The 26,966-nt window shown below is 42.6% G+C and overlaps 2 protein-coding genes across 4 annotated transcripts in view; both read right to left on the bottom strand.

Moving 5' to 3' along the window:
- The window catches only part of ARFGEF2 (ADP ribosylation factor guanine nucleotide exchange factor 2), a 114,092-nt gene that overhangs the window by 3,900 nt on the left and 83,226 nt on the right, over positions 1-26,966 (bottom strand). For 2 of the 3 annotated variants that reach the window (XM_023195315.2, XM_023195316.1), the window contains exons 27-38: positions 23,696-23,868; positions 21,996-22,156; positions 20,395-20,525; positions 20,129-20,258; positions 17,697-17,832; positions 16,709-16,847; positions 16,546-16,600; positions 15,098-15,212; positions 10,155-10,285; positions 8,190-8,358; positions 4,106-4,244; positions 621-738 (exon numbers count right to left, since the gene is read on the bottom strand). In XM_023195315.2, coding sequence (XP_023051083.1) covers positions 621-738; positions 4,106-4,244; positions 8,190-8,358; positions 10,155-10,285; positions 15,098-15,212; positions 16,546-16,600; positions 16,709-16,847; positions 17,697-17,832; positions 20,129-20,258; positions 20,395-20,525; positions 21,996-22,156; positions 23,696-23,868 — 1,597 coding nt within the window. Of the gene's footprint in view, positions 1-620; positions 739-4,105; positions 4,245-8,189; positions 8,359-10,154; positions 10,286-15,097; positions 15,213-16,545; positions 16,601-16,708; positions 16,848-17,696; positions 17,833-20,128; positions 20,259-20,394; positions 20,526-21,995; positions 22,157-23,695; positions 23,869-26,966 lie in introns of those variants that run through there. The other variant, XR_002727087.1, reaches the window with a different exon arrangement.
- LOC111528600 (cytochrome c oxidase subunit 5B, mitochondrial) lies at positions 4,965-5,502 on the bottom strand. The gene has a single exon (XM_023195317.3). It carries the CDS (start codon positions 5,458-5,460, stop codon positions 5,071-5,073), a length of 390 nt encoding a protein of 129 aa, XP_023051085.1. The 5' UTR covers positions 5,461-5,502; the 3' UTR covers positions 4,965-5,070.

Below are 26,966 nucleotides of genomic sequence, written 5' to 3'. Positions count from 1 at the left end.
CGTCTCTACCAAAAATACAAAAACTTAGCCGGGCGTGGTAGCGTGTGTCTGTGGTCCCAGCTACTCAGGAGGCTGAGGTGGGAGGATGGCTTGAGCCTGGGAGGCAGAGGTTGCAGTGAGCTTGATCACGCCACTGCATTCCGGCCTGTATGACAAAGCAAGACTCTGTCTCAAAAAAAAAAAAAAAAAAGAAGTTGAAAGAAAACCTTGCAAATTAAAGCTTCTTTCGGTTATATTTAACTTTAATTAAATTTGGATAGTCTTGCTGCCAAAAGTCAACAGCTCTTTTATTTTGTAAAGCAGGTTCCTAGGTCAAAACCAGTACTTCACAATCTTAACCCTCTCTTCCTGCACTGAAAATCACCATACCATTCCTAACAGCAACACATGAGGTCTAAATATCAGCCTTTTCAACTAGGGTTCTTCCAGGGAAAAAGCCCTAATATCCTGTGGCACCCATTTTCTGTAATGAATTAATTTCTCTCCAATGCATCTAGAATGGTGCTAGTCATGTAACCATCCTTGGGAGAACTGAGAAAACAGTTACTGCAAACTCTTGAATGAAAAGCCAACCCAAACTTTATGTCCTAGTGGAAATGTCAGCGTTTACTTATTCATACCTTTTCATCGTTTATTTTGAGAGTTTTGGTTAGAAGTAACAACAGGAGACTTGTCCAGGCCTCCCGATGGCTTTCAGAATTCACGGTGATGAAATAGGCAAGAGCTTCACTGCAAACACTAGAAGAATTAGAGAGGTGAGGGCATATCAAACAATTGATTCACATCTCACATTCAGGGGAGAACTATTCATTCTTGTGCTATTTTTTAAATTATTTTAACATGTTTTTTTAATTACTTTTTTTTTTGAGACAGGGTCTTGCTGTGCCGCCCAAGCTGGAGCACAGTGGCGTGACCATGGTTCACTGTAGCCTTGACCTCCTCGGGCTCAAGCTGATCCTCCCACCTCGGCCTCCCAAGCAGCTAAGACTACATGCTTGTGCCACCACTCCTGGCTTTTTTGATTTTTAGTAGAGATGGGGTTTCACCATGTTGCTCAGGCTGGTCTTGAACTCCTGGGCTGAGCAATCTGCCTGCCTTGGTGTCCCAGAGTGCTGGAATTATAGATGTAAGCTTGAGCCTCTGAGCTCAGCCACTGCAGTAACCACTGAGCACCCACTCTGGTTGTGCTATCTGGGGCAAATCACTGAGCCTTAGTTTCTTCAGCTATAAAATGGAGATAAAAAATTGGCCGGGTGCAGTGGCTCATGCCTATAATCCCAGCACTCTGGGAGGCCAACACAGGCAGATCACTTGAAGCCAGGAGTTTGAGACCAGTCTGGCCAATGTAGCAAAACCCCATCTCTACTAAAAATAGAAAAATTAGTTGGGAGTGGTAGTGCATATCTGTAATCCCAGCTACTCAGGTGGCTGAGGCACGAGAATCGCTTGAACTCAGGAGCTGGAGGTTGCAGTAAACTGACCTCACACCACTGTACTCCACCCTGGGCGACAGAGTGAGACTGTCTCAAAAAAAAAAAAAGTTCAAACTCAAGGGGATGTTGTGAGGATTACATGAAATAAATATGTTAAGTGATAACTTGGTTCAGTCCTGGCACATGGCTAGGGCTGGGCTCAATCAATGTCTGTAGCATAGGAGCTTATTACTCACAATTATATAACTGCCTTTCTCTCCTCACAATCACATTTAATTGCTTTTTTTAAAAAAAATCATGTTATGCCAAAAACTTGACATTTACATATGTCTTTTTTTTTATTTTGAGACAGTGTCTTGCTCTTGTTGCCCAGGCTGGAGTGCAATGGCACAATCTCGGCTCTTTGCAACCTCTACCTGCTAGGTTCAAGTGATTCTCCTGTCTCAGCCTCCCGAGTAGCTGGGATTACAGGCACCCGCCACTACGCCCAGCTAATTTTTGTAATTTTAGTAGAGACAGGGCCATGTTGGCCAGGCTGGTCTGAAACTCCTGACCTTGTGATCCGCCTGGCTTGGCCTCCCAAAGTGCTGAGATTACAGGAGTGAGCCACCACGCCTGGCCTTACATATCTCCTTTACAGAAACTTTATAAGACTGTAAGTATTTCTCTTTTGGGCTAAAGTTGAAATAAGCCATTAGTGCCTCCTTTAGTTAATTAATTCTCTTTTCACTATATGACTTGTTATTTATTCTCATTGTAAGGTAACTGATAAGTGTAAAAAATTATAAAAGAAAAAATTATAAAGAAAAAACAGTTACATCATTCTAAGGGATATATGACAATATTTTGCCAGATTTCCTTCCAGTTTTTTTTTTTTCTGCTAAGATTTCAAAAGAAAAATTGCTCACCTGTAGTCCCAGCTACTCAGGAGGCTGAGGCAGGAAGAGCTCATAAGCCCAGGAGTTCGAGACCAGCCTGGGCAACATAGCGAGACCCTGACTCTAAAAAACAAATAAAACGCCCCAATTGCTGAAAATTGCAAGTAAAAACACTTTTGCAGCTTCTTTTTGGGGGTAAAATTTATTGTATTATGAACAAGTTCGCACATTAAGTAAAATCATTTCTTAAAAATTTCACTTTTAGGCCAGGCACAGTGGCTCACGCCTGTAATCCCTGCACTTTGGGAGGCCAAGGTGGGGGGATCACGAGGTCAGGGGTTCGAGACCAGCCTGGCCAATATGGTGAAACCTCGCCTCTACTAAAAATACAAAAATTAGCCAGGTGTGATGGTGCACGCCTGTAGTCCCAGCTACTCAGGAGGCTGAAGCAGAAGAACAGAAGAATGGCTTGAACCTGGGAGATGGAGGTTGCAGTGAGCCAAGATCACACCATTGCACTCTAGCCCAGATGACAGAGCGAGGCTCCATCTCAAAAAAAAAAAAAAAAAAAATTCACTTTTAGGCCAGGCACGGTGGTTCATGCCTGTAATCCCAGAACTTTGGGAGGCTGAAGTGGGTGGATCACGAGGTCAAGAGAGTGAGACCATCCTAGCCAACATGGTGAAACCCCATCTCTACTAAAAATACAAAAATTAGCTGGGCATGGTGGCGCGTGCCTGTAGTTCCAGCTACTCAGGAGGCTGGGGCAGGAGAATCGCTTGAAACCAGGAGGCGGACGTTGCAGTGAGCCAAGACTGTACCACTGCACTCCAGCCTGGGCAACAGAGCAAGACTCCATCTCCAAAAAAAAAAAAAAAATGCACTTTTAATGGGTATATTTCATAATATCGTAATTTAGGACATATCATAGCTTAGTTGAGCTGCTTAAAATTTTTTCTCCTGATACATCTTCAGTGAATATTCTGTGTGGTATTCCTGGTTTCTATTTCTAAAATATTTTCTGAAGCAGATTCTGTAACAGTGGAATGACTGAGTCACAGAGAATGAACACTTTAGGGCTCCTGGTATCCCACCTACTTTCCAGAAAGATCATGCCACTGTACATTCCAACGAGCTATACAGGAGAGTGCATTCTCACCACACATTTGCCAGCACTGTGTGTTACTGTTTCTAAACGTTACAGGAGAAAAAGAAAGCTCAGGCATCAGAATCCTACTGATGCCCAGGAAGCTGAGTGGCAAAGACCTACTTTTCTGGCTGTGGCTTCCTCATCAGTATTCCACTCTCTCCCCATTGGTGCATTTCTGGATAATTTTTTAGGCACATCCTAGTTATATTATTTAAATCACATTCTTCTTGGAAAGACGGAATGATGGGATGTTATTGCTGACAACAGTTCTAAAGAGGACCTGGTCCCAAGAGGGATAGTAACCTAACTAAGACCACAAGGCTCCAGCCACAGTCAGGACTTCCATCTAGCCTGCTCACTGCTAGGAGCAGTTTTCACTGTCCATGTTTCTATGCGTAGCTCCCAGCACCCTTCAACTCCTGGGCTCAAGCAAGGACTTATCAGTGAAACAGATAAGGCTCTGCCCTCTTCAGGGCATTAAGAAAAGTGAAATGGGAGAGTCACCAAACAGAAAAAATAAAAAGGAAAATAATTTGTCAGAGTGTCAGCATGTATTTTTCTCCCACTCTTTTCAATCCACAGTATTGCTGTGACACATTTTATATATGGCAGGTAGAAATCTAATCAGAAACTATTTTTCTTACGTTAAAAGTCTCTGCTGTATTTCTTCCCAGGAATCCCTGCGGTTCTCATCAACATACATTCGAAACAGGATCCTCAAACAACAGGCCAGGCTGCTGGTTTCTTGTTTTAGAAGATTGGGTTTAGACTTGCCCTTAAAACCTAGAGATCAGACATTCATATAATTAGTGCACATTTCTAAGATAATGCTGATAACTGTGTATGAACTAGAAATCTAGTTACTTCATGAAATATTAAAACATCTGTTTTATTTTTTTTTTCTTTTCTTGACACAGTCTCGCTCTGTCACCTTGGCTGGAGTGCAGTGGCATGATCATAGCTCACTGCAGCCTCCAATTCTTGGGCTCAATGATCCTCCTGCCTCAGCCTCCTGAGTAGCCAGGACCATAGATGTGTGCCACCATGCCTGGCTTATTTATTTATTTATTTGATGGAGTTTCACTCTTGTTGCCCAGGCTGCAGTGCAATGGCGCGATCTCGGCTCACTACAACCTCTGCCTCCCAGGTTCAAGCGATTCTCCTGCCTCAGCCTCCTGAGTAGCTGGGATTACAGGCGCACACCACCACACCGGGGTAATTTTTGTATTTTTAGTAGAGACAGGGTTTCTCCATGTTGGTCAGGCTGGTCTCGAATTCCTGACCTCAGGTGATCTGCCTGCCTCGGCCTCCCAAAGTGCTGGGATTACGTGAGCCACCACACCCAGCCAATTTTTTAGAGTTTGTACAGACAGGGTTTTACTATGTGGCCCTGGCTAGTTTCAAATTCCTGGACTCAAGTAATCTTCCTGTCTTAGCTTTCCAAAGGGATGGGATTACAGAGATGAGCCACTGAGCCTGGCCTGAAACATTTTATATATATTCTTTTTTTTTTTTTTTTTTTTTTTTTTTTAAGGAGCCAATGCAACAGCTAGTCTTTACTGGAAAGAAGAAACTTTACAGCACATTTTGAGTAACTTAGTGCAGGCGCTCAGTGTGCCAGCTGGTGGGGCACCAGCTTGTAATGGGCTCCACAGCGGGGGCATCGCTGGGCCTCGCCTTCATGCAGCCAAAACCAGACGACGCTGGTATTGTCCTCTTCACAGATGCAGCCCACTATTCTCTTGTTGGTGATGGAGGGTACTAAATTAGGGTCTTCCTTGGTGCCTGAAGCTCCCTTTGGGGCCAGTACATTGTATGGGTCCAGTCCCTTCCTTGCAGCCAGCATGATCTCCCTCTCCAACCCAGTCGCCTGCTCGTCATCAGTGGGAACACCACCTGCAGATGCCATGGAGCGCACCGCGGCCACACCACTGGGGCCGCGAGCCCTCAGGGCCTGCGCGGCCAGCGCTCCAGCTCCGCGAAGTAACCTTGAAGCCATCGCGTCCTCGACCCATTTTATATATATTCTTAATACAGATTGATTGTGATATCAGATGAAGGCAGTTACAACTCCCCAAAAGTCATCCTCTGTATAAGAACTTCATTTTTCAATGCCCTGTACTGTTCTCCATTTATTTATTGGTATTTTATTTTATTTTGAGACAGAGTCTCACTCTGTCACCCAGGCTGAAGTGCAGCACACAATCTAGGCTCACTGCAACCTCAACCTCCCAGGCTCAAGTTACCCTCCTGCCTCAGCCTCCTGCCTAGCTGGGACTACAAGTGCACGCCACCACGCCTCACTAATTTTTGTATTTTTTGTAGAGACGAGGTTTCGCCATGTTGTCTCGAACCCCTGACCTCAAGTGATCCACCCACCTCAGCCTTCCAAAGTGCTGGGATTATAGGTATGAACCACCTTGCCTGGCCTGCTCTCCATTTAGACTTTGCTTATTGGCTGGTGAAGCCATTAGTTTTGGCTTCTCAAATGTAACAGCTCTTAAGAATTCTAGGCTGGGCACGGCGGCTCACGCCTGTAATCCCAGCACTTTGGGAGGCCGAGGTGGGTGGATCACGAGGTCAAGAGAGCAAGACCATCTTGGCCAACATGGTGAAACCCCATCTCTACTAAAAATACAAAAATTAGTTGGGCGTGGTGGCACATGCCTGTAGTTCCAGCTACTCAGGAGGTTGGGGCAGGAGAACTGCTTGAACCCAGGAGGCAGAGGTTGCGTGAGCCAAGATTGCGCCACTGCACTCCAGCCTGGTGACAGAGTGAGACTCCGTCTCCCCACCCAAAAATATAAATAAATAAACAAAAAAATAAAAACACATTCTTAAAAACAAAGTAGTACCAATCAGCTTTACAGACGTGCAAACCACTCTCATCAGCAAAACCTTATTATAGGCAAAGACATAAAACAGCTGGATATTTTAAGGCTGTAGAGAAAAATGACATTCTTTAACTGTGGGTTAAAATAAATATTTGGGGACAAAAAGTAATGGTAACAAGGCCAGGTGCAGTAGCTCACGCCTGTAATCATAGAACTCTGGGAGGCTGAGACGGGTGGATTACTTGAGGTCAGGAGTTCAAGACCAGCCAGGCCAACATGCTGAAACCCTGTTTCTTTTTTTTTTGAGACGGAGTCTCGCTCTGTCACCCAGGCTGAAGTGCTGTGGCCAGATCTCAGCTCACTGCAAGCTCCGCCTCCCGGGTTCACGCCATTCTCCTGCCTCAGCCTCCCGGGTAGTTGGGACTACAGGCGCCGCCACCTCGCCCGGCTAGTTTTTTGTAGTTTTTAGTAGAGATGGGGTTTCACCGTGTTAGCCAGGATGGTCTCGATCTCCTGACCTCGTGATCCGCCCGTCTCGGCCTCCCAAAGTGCTGGGATTACAGGCTGGAGCCACCGCGCCTGGCCCTGAAACCCTGTTTCTACTAAAAATATAAAAATTAGCCGGGCATGGTGGCACGTGCCTGTAAACCCAACTACTTGGAAGGCTGGGGCATGAGAATTGCTTGAACCTGGGAGGTACAGACTGCAGTGAGCCGAGATCGCACCACTGCACTCCAGCCTGAGCAACAGAGCAAGACTCTGTCTCAACAACAACAACAACAACAACAACAACAACAACAACAACAAAAAGTAATGGTAACAATGCAAAAATTATATAAAGTATCACTTGTATGCAAAGTTCAAAATAATGAGAATCCCACCAACATCCTGAAAAAAATATTATTTACCTCCAGGGTTTATGTATTTACTTTTGGAGGTAGGAAAGTGAATAAACCCCTAAAAGGCTTGGAAAACTGATGAATGGTTTCTGTTTTTCTTAGACTGCCACATTTTTTATGTCATATTTAACTTTTAATTTAATGTAAATTTTTTTTTTTTTCTTGAGACAGGGTCTCCCCCTGCTGCCCAGGCTGCAGTGCAGTGTGCAATCTTGGCTCACTGCAACCTCCATCTCCTAGGCTCAAGTGATCCTCCCACCTCAGCCTCCTGAGTATGGTGTGTGCCACAATGCCCAGCTAATTTTCATATAGTTTTTTTGGGTAGAGATGGGGTTTTGCTATGTTGCCCAGGTTGGTCTTGAACTCCTGGGCTCAAGTGATCCGCCTGCCTCAGCCTCCCAGAGTGCTGGGATTACAGGCGTGAGCCACCACACCCAGTCATAAAATTTCTTGACTTGTTAAATCAATTCAATTCTCCAACTTTCAATTTGTCTTTTTTTTTTTTTTTGAGATGGACTCTTGCTCTGTTGCCCAGGCTGGAGCGCAGTGGCGTAATATTGGCTCACTGCAACCTCTGCCTCCCGGGTACAAGCGATTCTCCTGCCTCAGCCTCCCAAGTAGCTGGGATTATGGGTATGCACCACCACGCCTGGCTTATTTTTATATTTTTAGTAGAGATGGGGTTTCACCATGTTGGCCAGGCTGGTCTTGAACTCCTGGCCTCAAGTGATCTGCCTGCCTCAGCCTCCCAAAGTGTTGGTATTACAGGTGTGAACCACCGCACCCGGCCTCAATTTGTCTTTTCATCAAATACGTACTGAGAATCTACCATGTACTGGGATGAAACCTATCCAATATTTCCCTTCTCTCCCCCTCAAGCATGAAAATATCTGTTATTATAGCTATGTTTAAAATTTTGCACATTTTCCAAACACTATAATGTTTTAGGATGGTGACCAGTGTGGCCATCTATTTTATCTGCTGTATGGCCTTACCTGCTCGCCACAGGACAGTCCGCTGCTCATAATTGGAGTTGAAGGCCTTTGAGAATGAATGGGATTCCTGCAAACAGTCCAACAGCTTGAAGAGGTGCTGGGAAGACATGTACTTATACATGCCCTGATCCTCCGTCTCTATGTGGATATCTGCATCCAGCGTGTCTTGCTAGAGGACAGGACAGAGGATAGAAGAGCTAGTGAAGAAGATGGAATGCTCTGGCATTGTGATTGCAGACAATGGCAGTCATCCTCTCCCAAAGTCATCCTCTCTGTAAGACACACTTTATTCCCCAACACCCTGAAACATTTCCATTTAGACTCTGCTCACGGGCTGGTGAAGGAACACACTGAGCTGTTCCATGATACTAGGCTTGGCTGGCCAGAGTTTCAGTTTCACCAGTGCTGCCTCCATTGCATAAACAGGAGTGTGTGTGTCTCCAATTATTTCATTACAGGAATGCTTTTTTTGAGACAGTCTCTCTCTGCCACCCAGGCTGGAGTGCAGTGGCTCAATCTTGGCTCACTGCAACCTCTGCCTCCTGGGTTCAAGTGATTCTCCTGCTTCAGCCTCCTGAGTAGCTGGGATTACAGGTGCCCGCCACCACGCCCGGCTAATTTTTGTATTTTTAGTAGAGATGGGGTTTTACCATGTTGGTCAGACTGATCTCAAACTCAACCTTGTGATCTGCCTGCATCGGCCTCCCAAAGTGGTGGGATTACAGGTGTGAGCCACCGTGCCCGGCCCAGGAATGCATTTTTGAAACATGTATGAAATGCTAGGAAACTTTATTGAACAAGGTGACTGAAATTTAAAAATCAAAAAGGACACTCACTGCTGTTTATTTCCAGCAGTAATAAAATTTACATTATTTTTTGCTACTATTTAAAACATGACTTCCTCTATGAAAAAAAATCTTGATTTTGGCTACTCTTGAAACACTAGAAACTGTCACAACTTAACCCACTTGGATGGTAACTGGGCGCTACAGCTGAGAGGTGGCAGGGGCTTTGACTGGGCTAGAGATTTCTGGTTTACCACAGTCCCTACCCAGCCTGCCTCACTCGCTTACTCACTCACTCACTCTCACGGGATCTGCTAGCCCCTGAAGCACTGACATTTGTAACCCATGGTGTAGGATTACTGTCCAACTTTTGGACACTCAATTCTCTATGTTTTCAAGAATCTGATAGGTAGGCTGGGCATGGTGGTGCATGCCTGCAATCCCAACACTTTGGGAGGCTGAGGTGGGCAGATCACTTGAGTCCAAGAGTTTGAGACCAGGCTGGGCAACGTGACAAAACCCCATCTCTACAAAAAAAATGTAAAAAATTAACTAGGCATGGCAGCATGTGCCTGTAGTCCCAGCCACTTAAGAGGCTAAGATGGCAGAATCACCTGAGCCTGGGAGGTTGAAGCCCCAGTGACCTGTGATTGCACCACTGCACTCCAGCCTGGGTGACAGAGTGAGACTTTGTCTCACCAAAAAAACAAAACAACAACAACAACAACAAAAGAAGAATCTCATATGTAGAAAAGTTGCATATACAAAACAAAAAATGAAATTTTTGAAGGAAAAACTGGGATCTTTATATATATTTTTCCTTCTCACTTATTTGTGATTAAACTCTGTATCAATTATGGGGAATAGTTCCTATGATAACTAACACTAGTGAGGTGGCATCTGAGCAGTGGTATGTTGATACACCCACTCTCTGGGGTATGGGGTATGTACATAAAAAAAATGAAGCCCTGATGTTTAGTCTTTGCTGTTTTTCTCTGATGTAAATAACTCCCATTAAGGCCAATTTTAAGCATCAACATGCCATCACTGACTGTGAGGTTGGAAAGATACGAGCATAACGGGCTCTGGAAAGCCAGTATGAGCTGGCTCCCGCACACCACTACATCAAAGCAACCTCCCTATGGACAGGGATGCTCTTCCCAAGGCCTCCTGTTCTTACCTGGGCCGCAACCATGTGCTCTGCATCCTCCTTTTTGCTCGTTGCAGGGTAGAACACAATGTTGTCAATGGTCTGTATCAATTCCAACTGCACCACACACTTGATGAGGAGGCTGGCAAACAGTTTCTGATCTATGTTAGATGATAAAGATTAACCCTAATAATGATTCAGCCAATACTGAAGAAATATCCACTGAGCTCCTACTATGTACAAGGAGTGATTTATTTTTTTAAGACATGGGGTCTATGTTGTCCAGGCTGGTCTTGAACTCCTGGCTTCAAGTGATCCTCCCACTTTAGCCTCCCGAAGTGCTGGGATTACAGCATGAGCCAGTGCACCCAGTCAAGGCACAATTCTTAATGTTGTGGCACAGCAATGAATAAACTGGACAAAAAGAATCTCTGCTCCCATGGTGCTGACAGACAATAAATGAAATATTTTAAGGATAAGATATTGTATGTCAAATATTGATGATAGGTAGAGACAGGGATATAAAGTGTCAGGGGAGGATTATAAGTTTAAGCAAACTAGTCAGGAAAATCTCTATGAAAATATGGTATCTGAGGCTGGGTGCGGTTGCTCACACCTGTAATCTCAGCACTTTGGGAGGCCGAGGCAGGCAGATCACAAGGTCAGGAGATCGAGACCACCCTGGATAACATGATGAAACCCCGTCTTTACTAAAAATACAAAAAAACTAGCCGCGCGTGGTGGCAGGTGCCTATAGTCCTAGCCACTTGAGAGGCTGAGGCAGGAGAATGGTATGAACTCGGGAGGCGGAGCTTGCAGCGAGCCGAGATCTCACTACTGCACTCCAGCCTGGGCGATACAGCGAGACTCCGTCTAAAAAAAAAAAAAAAGAAAGAAAATGTGATGAGCAAAGACCTGAAGAAAGTGAGCTATGCAGGTTCTGTGTCCTCCAGCAAGTTTCTCTGCTACCCAGTGGGCTACTCCTAAAGACCACCATTGGACTATGCCCTAACCATAGGAGGTTTCAGGTTCCTGCAATAGCCAGCCTCTCTGAAGAGGCCAGAAGCCTTTTAAATACAGATGGGATTTCCTCATGTTGTCCAGGCTGGTCTTGAACTCCTGCGCCACAACATCAAGCAGTCTGCCTGCCTCGGCCTCCCAAAGTGCTAGTTTTGCTGCTTTCTGCATTTTCTACTTCTGTATCCCTTAAGAGTAAGAGTGGTCTTTTATTCCTTTTAGTGGTTAACAACTTTTGAGTAGTTATCAACTCTTTTTTTTTTTGAGACGGAGTCTCGCTCTGTCACCCAGGCTGGAATGCAGTAGCATGATCTCGGCTCACTGCAACCTCTGCCTCCTGTGTTCAAGCGATTCTCCTGCCTCAGACTCCTGAGTAGCTAGTAGCTTGGATTACAGATGCATGCCATTGTGTCAGCTAGTTTTTTGTAATTTTAGTAGAGAAAGGGTTTCGCCATCTTAGCCAGGCTGGTCTCAAACTCCTGACTTCAGGTAATCTGCCCGCCTCAGCCTCCCAAAGTGCTGGGATTATAGGCGTGAGCCCTTGTGCCCGGCCAACAATTCTTTTTTTTTTCTTTTTTTTTTGAGACAGAGTCTCGCTGTGTTGCCCAGGCTGGAGTGCAGTGGCACGATCTTGGCTCCTCCAGGTTCAAGTGATTCTCCTGCCTCAGCCTCCCAAGTAGCTGGGACTACAGGCGCCCGCCACAACACCCGGCTAATTTTTTTTTTTTTTCTTTTGAGAGGGAGTCTCACTTTGTCGCCCAGGCTGGAGTGCAGTAACGCAATCTCAGCTCACTGCACACTCCACCTGCCGGGTTCACACCATTCTCCTGCCTCAGCCTCCCGAGTAGTTGGGACTACAGGCACCCACCACTACACCCGGCTAATTTTTTTGTATTTTTAGTAGATATGGGGTTTCACCGTCTTAGCCAGGATGGTCTGGATCTCATGACCTCGTGATCCACCCACCTCAGCCTCCCAAAGTGCTAGGATTACAGGTGTGAGCCACTGCGCCCGGCCCACACCTGGCCTTTTTTGTACTTTTAGTAGAGATGGGGTTTCACTATGTTGGCCAGGCTGGTCTTAAACTCCTGACCTCATGATCTGCCTGCCTCAGCCTCCCAAAGTGTTAGGATTGCAGGTGTGAGCCACCACGCCCAGCCCCAACAATTCTTTATATTGAATTTTCCCTGTTCAAATCAGCAGTGTGATTTCTGCTTACTGAGTAGACTAACTACATTCTCTTTGTGTTCTCAATCCCTGAGGGCCCAAGGGTGGCCCATGTCAAATACATCATAAGTGTTCGCTGGTTTGACTACAGGAACAGCAGAGATTTCCTTTCCCAACTTATTGTTATAAAATCAGAATGTTGAAAACATTAAATATTTCAATGATAGAAAACAAGGAGGTTGAGTCATCTTCAAGTTTTTAAAAGTGGCTATGAAATTATTTTTTCATTTCTTTCATTAAAAAATTTTTTTTTTTTTTTTGTCACAGAGATGGCGTCTCGCCATGTTGCCCAGGCTGGTCTTGAAATCCTGGGCTCAAGCAATTCATTGGTCTTGGTCTCCCAAAATGCTGGGATTATAGGTGTGAGCCAATGTACCTGGCCAGTTGTGAAATTATAAAAACACGTAACAATTCTTTCTTTTTTTTTTTTTTTTGAGGCAGAGTTCCGCTCTTGTTGCCCAAGCTGGAGTGCAATGGCATGACCTCGGCTCACCGCAACCTCCGTCTCCTGGTTTGAAGCAATTCTCCTGCCTCAGCCTCCCGAGTAGCTGGGATTACAGGCATGCGCCACCATGCTCGGCTAATTTTGTATTTTTAGTAGAGACGGGGTTTCTCCATGTTGGTCAAGCTGGTCTCCAACTCCCGACCTCAGGTTATCCACATGCCTTGGCATCCCAGAGTGCTGGGATTACAGGTGTGAGCCACCACGCCCAGCCCAACATGTAACAATTCTCCATGTTGAATGTTTTATTTATTTTTTAAATACAGTGGAGTTACAGCAGATGTACATTCAACTTATGCCAAGTCAATTAAAGCATTTTGGACCAAAAATAAAAAGAAGTAAATGATAATAATAGTGCAAATATTTTGTCTGCCTGAGCTTATGGCTGAACTGGAAGACTGGGAGCAGTAAAGGCACTGTTCCCTGGGGGAATGGGAGGTGGCTTGAGTCCTAGGTACTTCTCAGAGTGTAGATCCTCGCTGCACTGAGTGCTTCTTTTATTGAAAGAAATGTACACTTGGCCTCCACACAGAAACTACTTTATCTGGAGCTCGTGAAGAAAAAGAGGCTGGGCATGGTGGCTCATGCATGTAATCCCCACACTTTGGGAGGCCAAGGCAGGAGGATGGCTTGAGTCCAAGAATTCAAGACCAGCCTGGGCAACAAAGTGAGACTCCATCTCTAAAAAAATAAAATAATTAGCCGGGTGTGGTGGCACACGCCTATAGTCCCAGCTACTCAGGAGACTAAGGCAGGAGGATTGCTTGAGCCCAGGAGTTCAAGGCTGCAATGAGCTATGATTGCACCAGTGTACTCCAGCTTGGGAGATAGAGTATGACCCTGTCTCCAAAAAAAAAAAGAAAAAAAAGGAAAATATATCATTCTATCACTGGGCATTGGAGAGAAGCTAGCTGCAGCAGTTAGTGAAAGAGAGCATGCCAATCCCAACGTGGTACCTCTTTGATGAATTTCAAGGGTGACTACTTTTATTCCTTCTAAAGAAAATGACGACCGCACACTGTTTTGGTCAAATGTGCTGCTTCAGAAGTTAGCTTCAATGTTAACAGCTACAGCCTGGCATGTTGAGGACAGGGTGGGACTGCTATAAAGGCAAACAATGGGGCACACAACTTTCAAAGGACCAGAACAACCTTCCAAGTTCCCATTCCTCAGGCTGCCAAAATGTGTCTGAATCCCCACTCTACTACATGTTGTCAAGTTCTATCATCTGTCTAAGCCCCAGTTGCCTCAAATGTAAGACAGTACCTCTTCAAAGGCTAGTATGAGGATTACATAAAACAACACACATGAGACACACAGTACAGTGCCTGGTACTGACAGCTGTTAAACTAATTTTTTTAAATGATAGTAAAACACACCATAAGCAACATTAAGAGACAATTTGGCAAAAATAATTTGAAACTTATATCAGAAAAAGGGTTTCTAGTACATAAGAGCTCCTCCAAACCAATAAAAAAGGGGCCAACAATCAACAGAAAATGAGCAACAATTATGGAGTTCATAGAGAAGAAAACAGAAGTGGTGCTTTAACGTATGAAAAACTATTCAATTTGACTTGTAATTTGAAAATTCCAAGTTAAAATTAGTCCAAAGTTGTATTTCATCTAAAAAGATCATGTAAACAGCTACAAATTTAATAGATAGCAATGTGGAAATATTTTAAAATGGCAAATTCACTTATCCACTGACTCCAGTACATTTTTAGGAATTTATTACATAAATTCACAAATGACATACGTATTGGGTTATTCAATGCAGTATCGCTCCTAACAGCCAAAGATTAGAAATAATATAAATGTCAGTTAAGAGCAACTCAAGCAATAAAAGCATGTCTACAAACTGGAATAATAGACAACAGTATAAAAGAATGTGAAAGCTCCTTAGGTATTGATTTTGAATGATCTCTAAAATATATTAACTGAAAAAAGAATAAGGCATAGTATACCATAATTTGTAAAAGGAGAAAATTCATATGTACTATGTATGTAAGTATGTGAATGTATATGTGTATGTACTTGCCTGCATATGGATAAAATGACTCTGGAAAGGTACAGAGAAACAGGTAACCTTGGCTGCTGCAGAGAACTGTCAGACTGAGGCATAGGGCAGAAGGTGGCTTTTGATGTTTTTACCCTTTTGTGTCTTCTGAATATATGAATCACATAAACATGTTATTTATTTAAAACAAATTAAAAAGTGGCCTTACTTGCATATGGTCTACCCTTCCAGCTGTCATCTGTTGGGTTAGAGAGCTGGCTCTGGCCTCTCTCAGAGGGATTTTTATCTATGCTGCTTAAAGACTGGCGGTCCAGATCCACATCCTAAACGTAAACCAGAGGGAAACACAATGCTCACTTTTCTTCATCATAATTTGGGCAGAGATGTGCCTGTTTTAATACAGCTGGTCCAGCCTGTATTTAAGTGCCTTGCTTAGCTCAAAATAAAATTATACCACATGCTTAATGTAGCATGCCTCACAGGCTGCAATGGAGAGATTAAGAATTTAAATTACTTCTCCTCCCATTAAAATTTCATATTTTCCTATTCCAACCCAGAGGACATTTCTCTACATATTAGGATTTAACAATAAGAGTGACAAATTTTTTATGCGATCAAGTTCAAAGATAAATTACTAGTGCAGTAACAGTTTTTTAAAAAGTTGACAGCAGGCCAGGCACGGTGGCTCATGCCTGTAATCCCAGCACTTTGGGAGGTCGAGGCAGGCGGATCACCTGAGGTCAGGAGTTCAAGACCAGCCTGGTCAACATGGCGAAACCCCATCTCTGCTAAAAATACAAAAATTAGCTGGGCATGGTGGCGGGCACCTGGAATCCCAGCTACTTGGCAGGAGGCTGAGGCATGAGAATCGCTTGAACCCAGGAGACAGAGGTTGCAGTGAGCTGAGATTGGGCTGCTGCACTCCAGCCTGGGGACAGAGAGACTGTCTCGACAAAAATAAAATAAAATAAAAAAATAAAAAACTTAACAGCAGAAGACAGTTGCTGTATCCCAAATGCTTTTTAAAATCTAATGGCCTTAGAGTCATTTAGGAATAAAAGTTAATAATTCAACTCCTCTCTGTAAACCAAAGTATTTAAAAGTGAGATTTGAATTAGAACTTCTTTATGTGGACTCACACAAAAAGTAAGAACTACCACTTCTTTGGTGAAGAGGAAAGCACTATTAATTTAGGAAGGCAACAAACAAGCACAGTTACACCAAAGCACTGTTTACAATGTTGAAATCCTAGAACTAACCTGAGAGTCTGGTAAGGGAGAAGTAAAGAAATTATAATACTATGCAGCCACTGAAAAGGCTGGTCTCAAAGAATAGTTTAAAATATGGAAAAACGCTTACATGTTGTTATATGCTAAATGATCCCTCATTTCAAATGTGGCTGGCTTTCCTAGGCAGGCACAGTCACACAAAGCGGCAGCTAGAAATGTAAACTGCTTTTTACTTGGTGAGGTTACTTACTTGCTTAATGCTTTTCTGGATTTTCTAAAAAATATATTATGAATATATATTATTTTTAGATCTTATAACTTTTTTACTCACTTCCCATTAAAAAAAAGTATAAACTATACAGGCTTACTGATCTTTTACTAAGATGGAACAAAGAAAAGACAACCAAAGAAGAACCCCAAATCCTACCAAATGCTTTTCTGATGAATCTTCCTCCATTCCTATAGGTCTCCATGTCAGCAAACTTAAGAAAAAAAAGAGAAAAAAAAATAATCAATGTGAAAGGCAATCAGGAGCTTTAAGACATCCAATGCACACGGAGATAAACGGGAACAACTGCATGAACACTTACACATGTGGGATGGTTGTTTTGAAAATATCCAACATACAGTTGCAGGTTTCATCCCAGACTTCAGGACTGAATTTCTCTCCATTGGATATTACTAAGTTTTCTAAGCAATTTGTACCTGATCGCGCCAACTGTTCGTTATCTGTAAAATAAAGCAGTATCTATCATAAAACTTCTACTGCTATTTTGATGCCAACCAGGTCTCAAATACTGTATATTGTGAGTTGGAGACAGCAACTGGTGAGTTTCTAGGCTTTTAATTAATGAAGCCATACTACAGACAGTATTAAATTTTTCATTAAACATTTTTTGAAGAGATAAAATTGTTTATCATAGTTTTATTGCTAAAGAAAGGAGGTCAACATTTTGCTACTTTAAGTGGCTCATGTATGAAAAATGGTAATAGAAGAGAGAAAATACTAGACCACGTTTTCAGAAATTTAGTCACTCATACACTACAGTTCCAATTTTTGCCATTTGAACAATATCAAATACTTTGTCATTTATTTTTAAATTAAGTCACTTTTTCAAAAGTGTAACTAAATTTAGCCTTGCCCTAAGCCAAAATTACCTACGGAATCCAGGTCTAATGTGCCAGCTGGGTATTCTTCCTGACAAACTCTAAAATAAACACACAACTACTCAAATGAAAAATGTCTCTTGATGAAGCTGTTGATCTTGACTGAAACAGTACATTTTAAAAACATTTTACTGGAGAAAATTTCAAACATACAAAAGTAAAAAGAACAGTATAATACATGAAGGTACATCTTGTAGAATGCAAAAATAACTATATCCCATCTTTAAGAAATGCTTTATGAACTAACTTAGGGGGGACTGTTTTTATATTGTAATTAAAACACACACATTTCACCAACTAAATTATACATTGTACTCCTTGACACTACATCCATTCTTTTAAATACTGAAAAAACTAACCTCTCATTAAGGACTATGTAAGAAAAATGATGCCTAGAGGCTTAAAGAGTACCTTGTTTTACGCACCACTGCAATTGTGCAAAAACATCAGAAAGAAGAACTTCATTCAAAGCTTCATAAAACTGGGTAAAAACATCACAAATAGCATAAAGTGCGTGATTGCAGGTTGTTGTCATCCACTCAGATTTCTGGGAAAACAAAAAGATAACACTTAAAAGCTATTCTCCCTGCAGTAAGATGGGCACTCTTGTACTCCTGGGAAAACTGTTGTAGAAAGCAATTAGGTGATATCTATCAATAAGACATCTTAAAAATGTTAACACAATCATATGCACAGAGGATATACACAGGGATATTTATAAAATTATGGTAGTGATGCCAAAAGTGGAAGCCAGAAGTGAAAAAAAAAAAAAAAAATGGATAGATTTGGTTACTTAAAAGCTAAATTTTCCAAAATGAAAAGGAAATAAAAATAATAAAGTAGGCAAATCATCTGCAACTCATGTAAGCATATGCTACATTATTTATATATTTAAAAATGCATAAATCAATAGGTGAAAGATGAATAACCTAGTAGATGAGCTAAGAGTAATTCACAAAAGAAGAATTCATAAAAGGCAACTCTTAAGAATGATCAATCCTATGAGAGAAAATATGCCAACTCACTAGCAGTTTGAAACACTTTTTCAATGTGATACATTTGGCTTATCAAATTAGCAATGACTAAAACAAATTAAAATGAGAAGACCTGGAATGAATATGGAGAAACAGGAACTCTCATGCATTGTTGACAGAAGTATAAATGGCTACAGAGATATTTGCAGGTCAGCTTAGTGGTACATATCAAAAGGCTCAGTAATATGCAGGCCCCAAACCTGGCCACTTGTCTTTAAAGAGGAAAACACCACCACAAGTACAAGTGTGGCTGCAAAAAATGTTCATGTCAGTGCTGTCCAGAAAAACTGGAAGCAGCCTAAATGTTCATGAGCTGTGGAACATCCACAGCTAAGACTATTTTGTAGCCATTATTAAAACAACATTGTAGAAGAACTGGGTGTGGTGGCTCACACCTGTAATTCCTGCACTTTGGAGGCTGAGGCGGGTGGATTACTTGGGAGTTTGAGACCAACCTGGCCAACATGGTGAAATCCTGTCTCTACTTAAATTACAAAAATTAGCTGGGTATGGTGGCATGAGCCTGTAGTCGCAGCTACTTGGAAGGCTGAGGCAGGAAAATTGCTTAACTTAGGAGACGGAGGTTGCAGTGAGCTGAGATTGCACCACTGCGCTCCAGCCTGGGCAACAGAGCAAGACTCTGCCTCAAAAAAATGAAACAAAACAAAGGAACAAACAAACAAACAAACCATTCTAGAAGAAAAGTTATGGCTATGGAAAAATACTCATGTATTAAGTTTAAGAAGTAGTTTACACATGTGTGTTGGAATTCTATTTTCATAGAAGAAAAAAAGGTGGATCACAAAATACATGTGTGGGTGGACACACAGATGAAAATCTTAACAGTGGCTGCCTATGAAAAACTGCAACTGTGGGTGTTTACATTTTTCTTTCTTTTTGTCTGTGTTCTGTAGTTCTATTTGTTTTATAATGAGGAAAAACATATTTAAATTTAGAAAGATTAGAAAACTCCATCTATACTATGACCTCAACTGTATTTATTTATTTAAGAGATTGGGTCTCACTATGTTGCCTAAGTTGGTCTCAAACTCCTGGCCTCAAGTAATCCTCCCACCTCACCTTCCCAAAATGCTGGGATTATAGCCATGAGTCATTGTGTCTGGTCTCTGAACCATATTTAAACCATGCAGAAGACTGAGAAAAATTTGCAAAAACATTAATTCTAATTTTGGATGGTAAAAGGAATAATTTTTTTGTATTTGCCTAACATTCCATATTAAGCATATGTCACTTTTATGTTGGGGTGAGGGAAGGAATGTTGTTCCCAAAAGAAATAAAAAAGATACTTTTCCATCTAAAAATCTTGAGCCTAGAATACCCTTTCGCTATCCCTGAACCTCTAAGGGACAAATAAAAACACCTACAGGCATCAAACATCCTTTTTAAAAAAAGGCCTAATATTCAACATCATCTCCAAATGCAACTTCATTAAAAACCCTTAAGGGAGCAGAGACATTCCACTTTCTGACTGCTCAGAGGTTGATATGAACAAAACAACTACAATGACCAGTCAGGAGCCCTGCTGAACTGGAAGGTGCAATGCCTGAGGGCCAAGTGGCAGACCACAGAGATGCGTTTCCTCTCATTCTTCTGAACATGGGAAGAGTCACTCAGGACTAGCTGATATTGGTAGGAGAATATCAGAAAGGTGTTTCCATTTTTAAAACCTTAAGTTGCTCAGTATTTAAGAACTCTGGGTAGATGATGACGCAGCCCCTAGAGGCAAATATAGGCCAGAAAGGCTTTCCTCTCCATTATACTCAAGGCAGTGCTGTAGTTTTCACCCACCTCTGACTGTTGCTCAGGGAGTTTCATATTGTCAAAAATCCGAAACACAATTCTGAACAGGTCTTGCCACCAGTGTTTTTCAAAGGTGTGGCCATAGCTCTTCATGATCTCAAACATGACTGTGAGTCCCCTGGAGGAAACAAAGTCAGGCACAGAAGAGAGAATGGTGGAGAAGAGAACAACAGAGAAAAGAGTGGGGTCAGGTAAGCAAGTGACTGAGGTTCATTTCAGTGAGGTAAGGGGCCACCACACGGGAACATGGTTACCTTGTTCGTACATCTAACTTGCATCTATTAATGATGCAGGAGAGTTCGAATAAGATGGGGAACCAGCCTCGGACCCAGACTCTGTCACCAGGAGCAACATTCATGTCATCACTTGTGTATTCTTGTAGCACCTATGATGAAAATCACATCTCAGGTGTAAACTACTCATGCAAAAGGAAGGAACTGAAAAGGAACTATATACCGATTAAGGCCCCACACATTTTTCTCTCCCAAAAATCTCCATTCAGCAAGGGTACAGTGGGAACAGACTGCACAAAGACATTATCTGTCCCAAAGGGCATATGAGCAGCTTCCCAGTACAAACCTATGGACCTCTGCGGGTTTTAGAACAAGTTGAAGGGGCAGATCACAAGAGTCCTGGGGGTGGGAGGTGTTATACTAAGAAGAGCTCTAAAGGTCAAATGGTATTGACAAAATATCCAGGATAATTCATTATCTTAGGTCTTTCTGGAATGTTATTGTAATACATATTACTTAAAATAACACCCGCAGCTACTATTGGACTGAGTGCTTGCTATGGGCCAGGCACTGTTAAAAGTTCTTTTCACGGATTAACAATTCACACAAGGATTCCAGTAGAAACAATGGTCCTGGGTTATAGATGAATTAAGTGAGGCATCAAGAGCTTCAGAAAGCTGCTCAAGGTCATGCAGCTAGGACCTGGCAGTCTTTCTACAGTCTGCATGTATAGACCTACTCTCTGCCCTATTTCTGGGATTTTGACTCCTCTGCTCTGTAACCACTCTTGAAGTGGTACTGAAATTTCTTTAGCAACTCTCGTTATCTAATGTTAGGCAATTTCTCTCTGTGCTTTGGTTAACTCTCCTGTACAATGGGATATAATTACGTCTCATAGGTCTGACGTGGGGACTAAATGAATCAACATACAGAAAATATCTAGAATGGTGCCCAACAAGTACTAAGTGCTCAATCAACATTGGCTCCCATTATCATCACATCTTAGTGAGCTGTTGCAAGGGATGAGACATATCACCTTAGAGGTTTATAGCTCTTTCTGTAAAGGATACTTAAGTAGAGATCTACACAGGACATCATAGTTTAGACGTACTTGTTTTCACCCTATTTCAGTGTTTTGGGACTCTGTCATTTAAACCAAATAGGCCTCTTCAGAAAGATGAGACACATCAAAAAAAAAAAAAAAAAAAAAAACCCCATGATTTTCAGGGGAAAACAAAAGGTGATTTTTAAATATGATTTCTCAGGCACATTACAAAGACATAATGCCATTTCCTAAAAGGGAGGTTTGTTTTCTTTCAAATAGAAAGGTCTAGCTTCTTGAGCTTTGCCAAAATACAAAAGCTAAAATACAACTAACTTCTACAAAAACAATTTGTAGAATACCATAGGTTCAGTATGAATAAAATACAGAATTTCACATATACCAGATAATGAAAAGGCCTAACTCCCTGCCATGGCAGCATTTTGAAATAAACACCTAATTTAGGGCAAACATACATTTCTAAAAGAGAAGCTGGAAAGCTCTTTGTTAGAAGCAAGAATTTCTGCTTCATGAGCTTTTCCCTTCACTGCCCATCTGAGTAAGGTGGGGAAAAACGAACCCGAGGCCTCTCAGAGACGTATTTGCCACAGAAGCGGATGAGCCGAATCGCTTCCATGCTCGTGTCAGGGAAAGCGGCATTGCAGGCGAACTCTGATAAGCACTTCACAGCATCCTGAAAGGAATCGATGGCTGCAGGAAAATGGTGCTGGAAAATAGTTGCTGGGGGAACACAAGGCACATTTATCGTAAGACCAGGATTTAGAAATGGGGATGAAAACATGCACGTGTGCGCGCACGCGCGCACCAACACATACACACATATATCAGAGATAATTAACTGTGAAAATCTAAGGAAAGCATGTCAGTATCTTTGGAAGACAGTTTTTCTTATTAAATTACTCAGGAATGAATGCACTGGGTACAGCTTGGGCTAGACAATCTTCCTGAGCTCAAGCAATGATATAAAGGCCCAAATATCCATTCATTCAACATTTATTGAATGCCAACTATGTGCAAAGACGAGTCGATGCCTACAAATTTCCATAGAGATGAAGTAAACATCTTGTTACATGCTCGCAGGCAGAACCCAGGACTCCTGGTCAGTCCAGAGGAGGGGGACACTGCACTAACGCTGGGCTGGACTGCCCGAGTGCAAGTCCTGGTTCCACTACATCCAAACTGTGTGTCCTCAGGCAAGTTGTTATATTTATTTTTCTGTGCCTCAATTTCCTCTTTAGTAACACGGGGGAAATAATGGGATAGTGTGTTTTCATTATTCCTGAGAGTTACATTCTACAAAGTTGCCATAAACACTGAATTCAAGAATACTGAACCAGGGCTCTTAGGGAAAACATGGAGATAGGGAGCTGGATGCCTGCAAGTCTCTGCTCAGAACATTTTCATCAGCCGATCAAGACATAACCTTGTTGTATGTGTGTTCCTGCTAAAAAGACACCTTATTTAATAGATATTGTTGATTCATTAGCACTGAACTCACAGCCAATAGCACTGTAACTCATTCTTAAAGGAAGCTCATATAACACACGTATTTTTTCCATAAGACACATCACAGTCTTTCTGCACGTAGAACACTACCCAGCATTCAGCACTATGCTTGGGGGACATTTTAAACAGTGAAATAAATCACCAATAAAAAGCACAAAAATGTAAAAAAACATGGCACTCGATAGGCCCCAGAAAGCACACTTGTTTATGTCATGACAGCTCAAACAAGAAGGCAGGGCACCACCTTCTTCCACCACAATGGGGAATGTGCGCCTTGGGTGACTCAAGTTTTTGCTGTACTATGCATGCACACGTTGGCAAATGACCACAAAAGCACCATGAGTACTGGTTGTGGAGTTATTAATGTATATACATTTTAGTGAGTACATACATGGAATCCACCAATAATGAGGACTGACTGTACTTCTTTTATAGTCATTAGAGTGGCCTTGGGATTGATTTGACTTTCAAATTTCATCTGGCTTGAAATAACATTCACATTTATCTGCTGGACCCAAACTGACTGATAACAGTGAAGGCCAAATATTTAGAGAAGGCAAGGAGAAAGTCAAAACAGAGTTAAGATGAGGATTAATATACATCAAGTGCTTATAACACTGCCTGGCACATTACTATATCACAGTAGAGCCAAGGTAGGGAAGCCCCTGTAGGTAGTAAAATAGACAGCAAGTAAGTGACACCCTTCTAGACGTGCAGGTGGGACATTAGTAGGGAGGGAACAGAGCCACTTACTGACAATGTGGCAAGTGGTCTGGAAGGCCAGCTCCACAATGTTCCCGTCATGATCAGAGGCTGCCTGGTGGAACACGGCAAAGATGTTCTTCCAGCCTGAACGGATGTTGGCTGCCTGGGAGTTCACCATCTGGGCAATGCAGCGGATCACCATGTCCCGAATGGTGGGAGACCTGAGGAAGGAATGGGATGGCCATATCATCTGTACTTTGCAGAATGGGAAGAGAAATGAACATAGCTCATTCCTTAGAAGCAGCACTTAAACATTTCTTATAGCACACAGCAATCCACATTTGGGCTCTGCCCCGTTTCCTCCGACTTCCATTCCAAACCTAGCATGCTGCATAGAGCTACAACCACCATCCTGTAATCACGAAACAATAAACTCAAGGTTGAAAAGGTGGCCCTCTGAATGGAAGAACAAAAGGAAAAAGCCTGGGTCTTAAATAGTCCCTATCCAGGCCATGGAACCAAAGTTGAATGCTTGCCTCTGACTTCTTTCTTGTTACGAAAACAATAAATAGCCTTGCGGTTTAAGTCACTGCTGGTCAGTTTTTCTGGCCAAAAACATTTCAAATAATATAATTCTGCCACCTAGAGATAATCATTACTAAATTCTTGTGTGTATCTTCTTAGATTTTGGGGCAGGGATATACCTATATGATAAACGCATGTATGTGGACTGGAGCACATATATGTAATTTAAGGTGCAATGTTTGCCTAAATTATTATAAAGCAAAACTTGAAGATAGAGAAAATGGCTGATTTTCTGGAACAGCTGCAATTGTCTCACAACCTGTGAAGACATACGATTATGGAGGAACCTTATTATCTCACAAACAGCAAGAAGGAAAGCTATATAAGCCTATAACTTCAATAGTACTAGTTTTAAAAATCAGTACAGTAGCCTTGGGATTGCAGGTTTGACTTTCGATTTTTTTCTTTTTTTTTTGAAACAAGGTCTTACTCTGTTGCCCAGGCTGGAATGCAGTAGAGCGACCTCGACTCTGCAACCTCTGTCTCCCAGGCTCATGACTTTCAAATTTTATCTGGCTTAGAATGACATTCATGTTTGTCTTCCAGGCTCACACTAACCAATAATAGGAAAGGCCATATAGAGAAGGCAAGGAGAAAGTCAAAACAGTTAAAAATTAGCTGAAAGTTCACAAACTAAACATGTCACCTGCAGATAACAAAGGACTGACTACACAACGTAAGTCACTTCCATATATAATAAAAATGAATTCATGGTTGTCTCCCCATGGAGAATAAAGCAACTTTTTGACAAAACTATATTTATTACGTTTTTTGCCTGATTGTTAAAAGTAAGATAGGATGATAGTAAAAGTTTTGGAAAATGTAGAAAAAGGATGATAAAAAAAAATTTGCCTGGGCGCGGGAGTTCACACCTGTAATCCCAGCACTTCAGGAGGCCGAGGCAGGTGGATCACTTGAGGTCAGAAGTTCAATACCAGCCTGGCCAACCATGGTGAAACCCCGTCTCTACTAAAAATACAAAAATTAGCCGGACATAGCGGTGCACGCCTGTAATCCCAGCTATTTGGGAGGCTGAGGGAGGAAAATAGCCCGAACCTGAGAGGCAGATATTGTAGTGAGCCGAGACTGCACCACTGCACTCCAGCCAGGGCAAGACATCTCCAGAAAAAAAAAAAAATCCTTTACATGATATATGGTATTTCATATGGAGAGATACATTTAACTATCCCTATTATATTGTCTGTCCAATTCTACAACCTGTCCTTTTTTCTAAACTGTTATTAGTCATTTCCCACCTTATAAACATTATGAACTTTTTTTTTTTTTTTTTTTGAGATGGAGTTTCTCTCATCATCCAGGCTGGAGTGCAGCGGCGTGATCTTGGCTTACTGCAACCTCCACCTCCCACGTTCAAGTGATTCTCCTGCCTCAGCCTCCTGAGTAGCTGGGATTACAGGCATGCACCACCACGCCCGGCTAATTTTTGTATTTTTAGTAGAGACGGGGTTTCACCATGTTGGCCAGCCTGATCTCGAATTCCTGACTTCAGGTGATCCACCTGCCTCGGCCTCCCAAAGTACTGGGATTACAGGTGTGAGCCACCCCACCCGGCCAAACATTGTGAACATTTTTTTTTTTTTTTTTTAAGACGGAGTTTCGCTCTGTCGCCCAGGCTGGAGCGCAGTGGCCGGATCTCAGCTCACTGCAAGCTCCGCCTCCCGGGTTTACACCATTCTCCTGCCTCAGCCTCCTGAGTAGCTGGGACTACAGGCGCCCGCCACCTTACCCGGCTAGTTTTTTGTATTTTTTTAGTAGAGATGGGATTTCACCGGGTTAGCCAGGATGGTCTCGATCTCCTGACCTCGTGATCCGCCCGTCTCGGCCTCCCAAAGTGCTGGGATTACAGGCTTAAGCCACCGTGCCCGGCCATTGTGAACATTTTTAAGAGTGAAACGATATCCCATGTTGTGCCTGTACCAACATTTACTTTAACACTTGTTTATTTAGATAGTTTCTGCTTTTTTCTAGAAAACTATTTTCTGTGTGGAATTACTGAGTCAAACGGGCACAAAAATATCAGGATTCTTGACACATATCACCAAAATGCTTTTGGAAATGTTACAGTTCCACTGATAGTATCTGAGAGTGCCTGACAACATGTGATTCTAAACTCACCCTGCCCCTCTTCAAATGGGAATAGGACAGGCAGGGAAGGCCTGGAGTTAGGAGATGAGGGCTTCCATGCAATCAGGCTTGCACACGTGGCTTGGCCATGTGAGGACTCGGTCTCCTCAGGCACTCTCAATGGTGTTCCCAAAGGCAGGAAAATACTTTTGTGTATTTGCTAAAGGGTGATGCCAGACTCTGGGTTTAATTTTGGGTCTCTTAAAATGAGCAATAAAGCAGACATACAGACACCAGAAGAGAGACACGTCAAGGAAACTTTTCTGGTGCCCTTTTATTCACTACCCTAACAGCCTGCTCTGGCATCCAGCTTGGGAGCTTCCTTTTTTCTTTTTTTTTTTTTTTTTTTTGAGACGGAGTCTTGCTCTGTCCCCCGGCTGGAGTGCAGTGGCCGGATCTCAGCTCACTACAAGCTCCGCCTCCCGGGTTTACGCCATTCTCCTGCCTCAGCCTCCCGAGTAGCTGGGACTACAGACGCCCGCCACCTTGCCCGGCTAGCTTTTTTGTATTTTTAGTAGAGACGGGGGTTTCACTGTGTTAGCCAGGATGGTCTCGATCTCCTGACCTCGTGATCCGCCCGTCTCGGCCT

Source organism: Piliocolobus tephrosceles, chromosome 20 (genome assembly GCF_002776525.5).
Source record: "Piliocolobus tephrosceles isolate RC106 chromosome 20, ASM277652v3, whole genome shotgun sequence".
NCBI lineage: Eukaryota > Metazoa > Chordata > Mammalia > Primates > Cercopithecidae > Piliocolobus > Piliocolobus tephrosceles.
Note: the sequence above shows the minus strand (reverse complement) of the source record. Positions and strands in the feature narration are given on the sequence as shown.

Coding starts and splice junctions, on each gene's coding strand:
- LOC111528600 (XM_023195317.3), bottom strand. CDS start 5,460: ATGGCTTCAAGGTTACTTCGCGGAGCTGGAGCGCTGGCCGCGCAGGCC.